Genomic DNA, 10414 nt, shown 5'->3' with positions numbered 1-10414 from the left:
TCGATACCCATGTGAGAATATGAGAGCCCATAACAGCAAAACAGCTGTGAGGCATCACATGACAGGTCAGAAAATAAATACTTATATTCACAATACTATGAATGGCGTTTTTTTATTTATTAGGAGTGAATAACTGCTGCAATTTGCAGGCACTGCATAAATCACGTTGATATCTCAGTATTGAAAGTTTATCTGTCCGACCTAGCAACTGTAACTAAAGAGGGCAGGGCTTAGCCAAAGGCGAATTGGCAAAATGGTGCCCTGACCAATAACTATGCCAAAACTTAACATGTCACAGGGCGTTGTGGATTACGAGTTAACATGCAAAGGTGTGGTGCATAAACACGATTGATGGTTCAAGTCTGCGTGTTATCGTAACGCTCTGGCTTGATGACATGTTGTAAATGTGGACTCAGACGGCTTGAAAATAACTTAGCGCATAGCGTAGAGATGGTGTGGACTCATGTCATTGGCTGTGGCACAAGAGAGAGAGAGAGAGAGAGAGAGAGAGAGAGAGAGAGAGAGAGAGAGAGAGAGAGAGAGAGAGAGAGAGAGAGAGAGTGAGCCTCTGTGGTAATGGCTTGATTATAACGATGGCCTCTAGACCTCTTTTAGAACAAAACTTCTTCCTACACACTCAGTGGTCATCAGAAACACACACACAAATGCACACACGCACACGCACACGCACACGCGCACACAAACACACACACACACACACACACACACACACACACACACACACACACACACACACACACACACACACACACACACACACACACACACACACACACACACACACCATTTCTTGCTGGTATGACAGCCTGTTGCCAAGGTCCTGCCCAGAGAAACATTGGCAGTAGTTTCTGCCCTATCCGCTTTGTCTGGAAATCTCCCTAAAATGCCCTGGCAGAGCCTCGCTCCGCTCCAGTCAGCCAACATACTGTATAGTGGTGACATGAGTCATCTCAAAAGAAAACAAACAACTCTAGGGTGTATTTCTCAAAAGAGAAGTTGTTAGCTTGTTAGCAACTTCGGTAGTTGCCAATGGGAAAATGCATTGAAAACAACAAAGTAGCTAATGTAGTAAGCAACTTTGGTTTTGAGAAATGCACCCCTGGCCTTTTACATTCATGCATTTGCAAAGTTCCCATATAGAGAGGACATCTTTTATCTAGCCTGTTATACAAACAAGCAAGCAGGCATTTTGTTTTACGACGAGTTTATCACATTGTACAGAAATGATATCATGAAATACCAAATATGTATCATTGGGGGGAGTCGCGAAGGAAGTACAGGGGGTCCACAGACAATATTGATTTGTAGGCCTATGGTTCATAACCGTATTCATAGTTGTCTTGTAGTGAACTTTTAATTAATATTCATCAAATTTAGTGGAGAGTGGAGTAGAAAGTTGAAGACGGCTGTCACAAAAATATTCTCAGGTGCAAAGGTGGGGTGGGGTGGGGTCCCAGCAGAAAAAAAAGTTTGGGAACCACAGTCTTAGCACATGAGATCCCGAAGGTGCTTTGACATGTTTCCTCATAGGAGACTCTGTAGCCTGGGCATAGAGAAACTCTCCTCCCTTCTCTCCTCTCCTCTCCTCTCCTCTTCTCTTCTATGCACACTCTTCTCTTCTCCTCCCTCCTCCCCTCTCTTCTCTTCTCTTCACTTCTCCTCTCCTCTGCAGGTTCTTCTCGTCGCTTCTCTTATCTTCTCTTCTCTTCTCCTCTCCTCTGTTCTCTTCTCTTCCCCTATCTTCTCTTCTTCTCTCCTCTCTTCTCCTCTTCCCGTCTCCTCTGCAGGCTCTTCTCTTCTCCTCCCTCCTCTCCTATCTTCTTTTTTCCTATTCTCTCCTCCCTCCACTCCTATCTTCTTTTCTCCTCTTCTCTTCTCCCCCCTCCTCTCCTCTCTTCTCTTCTCCTCTGCTCTCTTCTCCTCTCCTCTCCTCTCTTCTTTTTCTCTTCTCTTCTTTTCTCTCCTCTCCTCTCCTCCTCTCCTCTCTTCTCTTCTCTCCCTTCTTCTCTTCTCTTCTCTTCTCTTCTCTTATCTTCTCTTCTCTTCTCTTCTCTTCTCTTCTCTCCTCTTCTCTGCTCTCTTCTCTTCCACTCTCTTCTCCTCTCCTCACCTCTCCTCTCCTCTCCTCTCCTCTCTTCTCTGACTAATCCTGTTGGACAGCTTATTGGCCCCTAGCCAGCCGCCAAAGGAACGGTACTCATGCCCCCAGGAACTTTCTCATTCACCACCAGCAGCCTCTACATTATAAGAGTTCCCCTTTTTTTCTTTTTCCAAGTTGTTTCTTTAAGTGTGTGTGTGTGTGTGTGTGTGTGTGTGTGTGTGTGTGTGTGTGTGTGTGTGTGTGTGTGTGTGTGTGTGTGTGTGTGTGTGTGTGTGTGTGTGTGTGTGTGCGCACGTGTGTGTGCGTGCGTGTGCGTGCGTGTGTGCGTGCGCGGGTGTGCGTGCGCGGGTGTGCGTACGCATGCATGTGTGTTCGTGCATGCGTACAAGCCTGTGCATGTGTGTATGCACATATGCATGTGTGGTGCATGCATGTGTGTTCATGCCGTCATAGTTAGTGTGCATGTTGTTGTACCGCATGTGTGCATTCTGTGTACTGTATGTGTCCATGTGTGTGTTGTGTTAGGTTGGGTTGGGTGGCTAATAGCATGGTATAGTATAGCAGCAGTGAATGCACAATGAACAATGGTATGCTCAGCATCTTGCAGCCCCTACCAGTATACGTGGGCAGCCCCACGTCCGTAAGGGGGACCTGTTAGCCTTCTTAACCTTAATCCCGCCCTGGGGTCTGAAACCTGGACCCATCAACACACACACGCACGAATCAACGTGCGCACACGCGCACGCACACACACACACACACACACACACACACACACACACACACACACACACACACACACACACACACACAAAAACACAAACACAAAAACGTGCGTTCCTTCACACATGCCAGTGATACAGGTTCAGTGCATTATCATGCAGGCCCAATCATTGCCCGTCCTGTCCTCCTGACAGACCTGGATCAGGGATATGTGGTTATAGTTTTGGGTGAAAGTGCAGGATAGCGTTACCTTCCAGTGCCCTCAGCAGTGGGCATGATACACGCTCATAGCATGCCATGCTGCAAACATATACGTAGGCAAAATGTGAATGCAAATGTCTTTTCCATGTGGCTTGCCTTGCAGACACATTGGATGTCCAGGCTAAAAGGCCACACTGCCCCTCATCTTTTGGGGCTTCACCCAGACATGACTCAACGGAAGTGCACCGGAGCTGTGGTTTTCTAATGAGTGTACTGGTAGGATTAGCAGCGACCCTGCTTGAATAAATGTCCTGCTTTGTTGATGATGTTGTTGTTAATGTTGTTGTTGTTTTTGTTGTTCTGAGGCTGAAAATAGGCCTATATTTAAACTCAACTTTATGTTACAATGGAAGGCTTGTAATTGCCGGTCACAGTCCATATGGTATAAGCTTGTGCATTAACACAGTTCAACTCAGTTATACCATAGGTGCATAAGGCTATTACATGTAACTAAGGGGATAGTCATTTATTGACCAGATTTGATTGAAATGTGATCGGAAAGTGAAAGGAAATTGGCTGGCTTATATGGGCCATCCATACAGTAGCTTGGATGGTTTACTGTGTGTTTTACTTGGCATGAATCAGACTGATTATTATTCAAAGGGGGGGAAAGTAACTGCCTATTTTCTTAACCGACCTCACAGGCGGTCATTGTAATTGGCGTTAAAGGGTACACGCGACCCCCTCGAGTCAACAAACAGTCGTAATTTGTAAATGGCTGGAGTTGGACATGTGTGTCCAGAAAGTCTGTTTCACGGCCTTGGCCCCACTCCAGTTTATTTAAATTTTAAGGGTATGTTAAATAGAATCGTTGACGAAAGCCGTTTTTTTAACAAGCGCTCTCAGCAAATCGGCATGGTTCAGAGGCTAAGAAAATTACACAGCCGCGGGCTACCCGGAGCTGAATGAATGGAGCCTTTTTCAGCAACACAGAGTAAACGCTTCTTGTGGTACACAGGGTTTCAAGAGACCCCTCTCCCTCCCTCCTCCAACTAAACACACACACTCACTGGCACACATGAAAGCCAAAGGTAATTCCATTTCCTATTCGGGATAATGCTGTTTGAACTAAATAAAACACGGTCATTCATTGACATTTAAACTCAAGCAAGATGTTGTGAGGCGACAGTGTTGGCCCGGGGGCCGTTCAGGGGCGGAAGCAGCGCGGTGAATGAGAATGTAGCCTATACGTGAGGGGTTCAAAACACCCCAGACATTGGAAAACACGAGCTCAAAGTTACAGAACACACACAGCTCCACTTACCGTTCTGTTCCTTTGCCGCGGGGTGGTGAAGTTTAGTGATGTGACTTGACTCCGCTTCCACGCCATATTGCTGGAGAGACGATGCGAGAAGCACAAGTAATAGCTGGATCATTTGGGAATCCTGGTTGACAGCCGCGATTGAGTAGGCAGCAGGCGAGGGACAACAAGGAGTCTCTATCACCACGCAGATATCGCGCCTGAAAGACCCCAATCCGATTTGGGAAACATCTGTGGTCGATGGTTGCGAAGCTGTTGGCCTACCCACATAATCCTGTTCAGCGACACCCAATTAAGCCCATTTCGATGAAGGAACCAAAATATAACTTTAAATGCAATGGTTCCATCCAGTAAGATTCACTTTTGGACGACTTTTACGCAGGAAAGGCACCGTGGAACGCACCTGTTGCCTTAGTTTATAAACGGTGTTATAGAGGCTGAGATTCGTCCACTTTAATTATGAAGAAGGAAAATAAGTTCCATGATAGCATGTATTTCAGATGTAGCGTTAAGGTTGGTGAGATATATTCCGCTGTGTCAAAAGTGCCACCACCAAGCTAGTTCTTGCTCAAGTTCAAAACTAACTCGGTGATACATGTCGGCATCTTGCTCTTCAAAGGTGAACTGCCCCACAAAAAAAACTTCTGGTCAAACCACAAAGCGCAAACGACTTGACTTGTCCAGCAGGCAGCAGTTCAAAAGTTGGGACGCGTTGATGTTGAAATGATGAGTGGAGAACGAGGAGGAGATTCCCTTAACAGACGCTCGCTGGGTATGTGCAAACTTCACTCTTACTGGGCTGAGACTGAAAGCCGGAGTGGAGACCCGCAGAGCGCAGACCGCCAAGCTGACGACACAACAGGTGCCATACATAAAGCCCAACTCCCCGCTACAGGGAACTCCCAGCGGAGGAGGAACCGTGCAGGAGCTCCGGCGTAATTGCGTTCAATAACCCCCCCCCCCCCCCCCCCCCCCCCCCTCTCCCCCCCCCCCCCCCCCCCCCCCCCCCTCTAATTTCCAGTTCCAAAAGAAAGTGTGTGTGTATGTGTGTGTGTGTGTGTGTGTGTGTGTGTGTGTGTGTGTGTGTGTGTGTGTGTGTGTGTGTGTGTGCGCGCGCGCGCGCGCGCGCGTGTTTTACTTTACTGCATTTTACTCCTTCATATTTTTCTCTTGCTGCTTGGCTTGTTTTTGTTACCTCTCTGGATAACCATCAAAGGAAGAAAAAGTGGACTAACTGTTATTCCACATAGCCCACATTTTGCTAATGACTATGCTCTCTGAAGTTTAGTCAGACGGATTTAAACTTTTTTCCGCCCTCAGTATACTTTCTTATTAGCCTATATTAATGTCCTCGATGTTGGTAGGCTGTTGTATGCTATAAGTCAAGCACTCATTCCTTTCACTCCCGTTCTCCTAATGAATCACCGTTTACACGTTGTAACGGTCCACGGCACATTACCGATACTTTCATGATTTAATTCATCTGGACGTGAAATGTTTACGAGATTGGCCGAAGAACGAGTCTGTCACTCGGAACAATTTATTCTCGGAGTCGGCATTTATTCTGAAAATCAATTGTTACTATGCCGCCCGTTGCTTTGATCATTTTGGCTTCATTTGTATCGTTTCACGGCTCAGAAATGAAAGGAATTTCTAACGCTACGGTGGGGGATCTATCGGAGAAGTTCTCAATTTGTCATATCAAAGCGCCAGACGGTGCAGTCATACCCTCTCTGGCCTGCTGGAAGTAATTTCTGCGCCCTGGCTCGGCGCGGCACCTTCTGGCGGGTGTTTTCATGTGGTTACTCTCATCTTCTCCTTGTCATTGCATTCTTACGGTGTTTCCCCTGACCGGTCCAAGCCAGACATAACACTCGAACCGAACACTCTCGCAGCATTCCCACTTTCTCTGTACACACACACACACACACACACACACACACACACACACACACACACACACACACACACACACACACACATGTGCACAGACAGATAGACAAGATAGAGCCAAATTCCAGCACGCACGTGCGCGCGCACACACACGCACACACACACACACACTATAGTATACAGTATACAGTTGGGCCTGTAGCCTACAGTATATCCAATATACAACGACACACAATGTCAATATATAAAGAAAGAAGCTTGTAGATCTATGTGCATGTTCTCCCATGTTCTATCTGCAGAAAAGCTTTGTGACCAAGAGTGTGTGAGAATGTTATTGAGAGTGTGTGTGTATGATGACAGATGCTGTGCCTGTAATTGGCTGCCTGTGTAGCCTACCCTGCTGGCCTGGGTCATGTGGCCAAGCAGGGGAAGGGCAGGCACAAGCTCACAGGCCATCAGCTAGCTGGCCTCCCAAGAACAAGTCCGACAGGCGGACAAATATGTGTCCAAAAGCACAAATATGAAGAGAGTGACACGAAAAATGGCAGCGAAGATCGTGTTTTTGCCGATTTAAAGAATGCGTTTCAGACTGACGGACAGACGGACGGACAGACGGATATACTCTCTTATAGAGATGCTAGGACGCATCTAAGGGGGAGAAAACTGAACGGAGAGAAAAAGGGACATACTGAAACGATATGATATAGGGGCTCAATTTGCTGCATGGCCGAGGGAAGAGAGATATTTGTGTCCCCGACTGCAGAGAAAGAGAGGGAGAGGGTGAGAAAGAGAGAAGCTTTGCTGAAGAGAAGAGACGCTGAATGACAGGGAAAGACAGGTTTGTGCTGGAGGTCAGAAAGGGACAGCGAGAGACAGAGAGAAAGCAAGGAGACAAAGATGGAGAGAGAGAGAGAGAGAGAGAGAGAGAGAGAGAGAGAGAGAGAGAGAGAGCATCATATGCTGAAAAGCACAGAGAGAGAGAGAAATAGAGAGAGAGAGAGAGAGAGAGAGAGGTGGTGGATGGCAGGACAGGCCAGTCGGGGCCAGTTCCTTTGTGCTAGAGGGAGTATCACATTCCAGCCCCTAAAAGCCCACAGCAGATGTCAGCACCTTAGCCAGCGGAGGAATCTTTGTCGCCCCCTTTCTCTTTCTCTCTACTGATCCTTTCTTCTCTCGCTCTCTTTCTCTTTCCCCTTCGCTTTGTCTTTCTTTTGCTCTGTCTTTTTAATGTCTCTGTCGCTGTCTCTCTGTATCTCTGTCTCCATGCCTGTCTCTCTCTCTCTCTCTCTCTCTCTCTCTCTCTCTCTCTCTCTCTCTCTCTCTCTCTACTTCTGCCAGCATCGCTGGCGGTATTATGAATCACTCCAACTTTGATTTAAAAGCAGAAGCACAATAAACTCAGGAAATTGAGTGTGTACGTGTGTGTGTGTGTGTGTGCATACTGGCATGATTGCATGTGTGTTTATGTGTGCGTATGCTTGTGTGTGTGTGTGTGTGTGTGTGTGTGTGTGTGTGTGTGTGTGTGTGTGTGTGTGTGTGTGTGCGCGTGCGTGTGTGCGCGCACGCACGCGTGCGGGAATACTGGCATGCTTGCATGTGTGTTTGTGTGCGTGGCTATGCTTGTGTGTGTGTGTGTGTGTGTGTGTGTGTGTGTGTGTGTGTGTGTGTGTGTGTGTGTGTGTGTGTGTGTGTGTGTGTGTGTGTGTGTGTGTGTGTGTGTGTGTGTGTGTGTGTGTGTGCACATGTGCATGTGTGTGAAGGGGGGACCCCGTGAGAGAGAGGGAGAAAGAGAGAGGCGGTCTACCATGTCATGTAACCAGAGACGAGGGAACAGAGCGGAGAGGCAGGCGTGTGTGTGTGTGTGTGCGTGTGCGTGTGCGTGTATGCGTGTGTGTGTGTGTCGGGGGGGACAGAGCGGAGAGGCGGGCAGGCGTCTACAGCAGGCATTTCACAAGTGCCAGAGAATGGGGAACCCACCACATTCTCAAGGACTCAGACGAACTGTCAACACAGACGTACTTTCACACCCCCTCACTCCACACACTCCCTCTGTGACACACACACACACATACACACGCGCGCACACTCACACATACGTACGCACGCATGCACACACACACACACATACACGCAAAAGTAAACGTGCATGCATGCATGCATACACACACACACACACACACACACACACACACACACACACACACACACACACACACACACACACACACACACACACACACACACACACACACACACACACACCCACCACACACACACCCACCACACACAAACGCACACACAAGAGTGGGTTCCCCCAAAGGTCACAGAGACCAAGACTACATTCCACCGCAGAGAACGTTTGTGTGTGACTACACTACCCAGGGTCTCCCACATGTCTGCTCTCCAGCCGTCTGGGCCTATTAGGCACGCATGCTGTGATACCATCTCAACCTCAAACAACTATGAGCCATGACATCACAAAGGGAAATGTATCTTTTCAGAAAATCGAATTAGGAAAAGAATCTACAGTAAATGTCCCATCCGAGGGGGGGCTAGAATGCATTCTTGTTGTATTATGTTAGAGGACTGTGTCTGTGCTCTGCCATGTTTTCTTAGAGAATTAAGCATTGGATGTGGATATGGCGATGAATGGAGAGCCATTTTGCATAAGCAGAGTAAGTGTAACGGAGGCCAACTAGCAGGGTGTGGCATGGAACGTTAGTAAACCTCCCTCCCGAAGCCTCAAAAAAGTGCGGTAGCGTTGGGCTATTGGACCGGCCCTTTAGCTCAGCGCGCTCGTACTGTGCCTCCCATTGCCGAACCAATGTAGGTGACGAAGTGGCAGGTTTGCCGCCTTGAGGGGGAGAAATTGTGAAGGAACACCTCCTTCACATAAGGCGATATTCATGTGGTCAGAACACCATCATCACCCCTCTGGATGTGCAACGGATGCCAACTAGCAGAGTTTGGGGTAGAACGTTAGCAAACCTCCCCCTCCGTCCTGAAGCCTCATACAGTATTGATAGTGCTAAGCTATCGGTTGGGAGTTTCAGCTCAGCGGGGCCTGAAACATGAACCCAGGCGTTGACTGGTAGGTGGCGGGTTCGATCCCTGAGTGACGAACTAGTGAAGATCACATCAGTTACAGATGCAAATAGTTGATGCACACATACACGCCTACACACAGTTTTTCTACCCAACTTTCCAACCTACACTCACCGGCCACTTTATTAGGCACACCTTTCCAACTTTTCCTTGACGTAAATGTCTGATCAGCCAATCACATGGCGACAACTCAATGCATTTAGGCATGTAGACATGGTCAAGATGATCTGATGCAGTTCAAACTGAGCATCAGAATGGGGAAGAAAGGTTATTTAAATGAGGTCCAAAAAGGAAGGAAAAAGCAGAGGCACTCTGAGATTTGAGAACAATATTTTAAAAAGCCTTTAATTTAACATGGCAAATTCAGTTTAAAAGCACATGGGCCTACGCGTTGCGGCCATATTGGCCTTCATCAGGGCATAGGTTATTTAAATGACTTTGAACATGGCATGACTGTTGGTGGCAGAAGGACTTGGTTTGAGTATTTCAGAAACTACAGACATAGTGGGATATTCACACACACAACCATCTCTAGGGTTTAAAGAGGTCCGAATAAGAAACAAATATACAGTGAGCAACAGTTCTGTGGTACAAAAAAACGTCCTTATTGATGGCAATGGAGAATAACCAGACTGGTTCGAACTGATACAAATGCAACATTGAGTACAATTACCACATCTTACAACCAAGGTATGCATAAGAGAATCTCTGAATGCACAACACATCAAATCTTGAGGCAGATGAGCTACAGCAGCAGAAAACCGCATTGGGTGCCACTCCTGTCAGCTGAGAACAGGAAAATACGGCAAGAATTTGGACAGGGTCAGCATAAACAACACTAGAAGATAGAAAACATGTTGCCTGTTCTGATGAGTCTTGATTTTTGCTGCTACACTCAGCTGTAATTCTCAGAATTGTGTGTCATTGACATGAAAACATGGATCCACCCTGCCTTTCATCAACGTTTCAGGCTGGTGTTATGATGGCGTAGGTATATTTCCTTGCCACAGTTTGGGCCCCTTAGTACCAATTGATCTTTGTTGGAATGC

General features: G+C 47.3%; 1 protein-coding gene across 1 annotated transcript in view; it reads right to left on the bottom strand.

Annotated features, from left to right (window-relative positions):
* pdgfc (platelet derived growth factor c) overlaps positions 1-5156 on the bottom strand; it is a 99363-nt gene extending 94207 nt beyond the window's left edge. The window contains exon 1 of the mRNA XM_063187889.1: positions 4371-5156. Within this exon, the coding sequence (XP_063043959.1) occupies positions 4371-4482 (112 nt within the window). The 5' untranslated portion in view covers positions 4483-5156. The remainder of the gene's footprint in view (positions 1-4370) is intronic.
* Between the last annotated feature and the right edge of the window lie 5258 nt (positions 5157-10414).

Source organism: Engraulis encrasicolus, chromosome 22 (assembly GCF_034702125.1).
Source record: "Engraulis encrasicolus isolate BLACKSEA-1 chromosome 22, IST_EnEncr_1.0, whole genome shotgun sequence".
NCBI lineage: Eukaryota > Metazoa > Chordata > Actinopteri > Clupeiformes > Engraulidae > Engraulis > Engraulis encrasicolus.
This window is presented reverse-complemented; position numbering and strand designations above follow the sequence as displayed.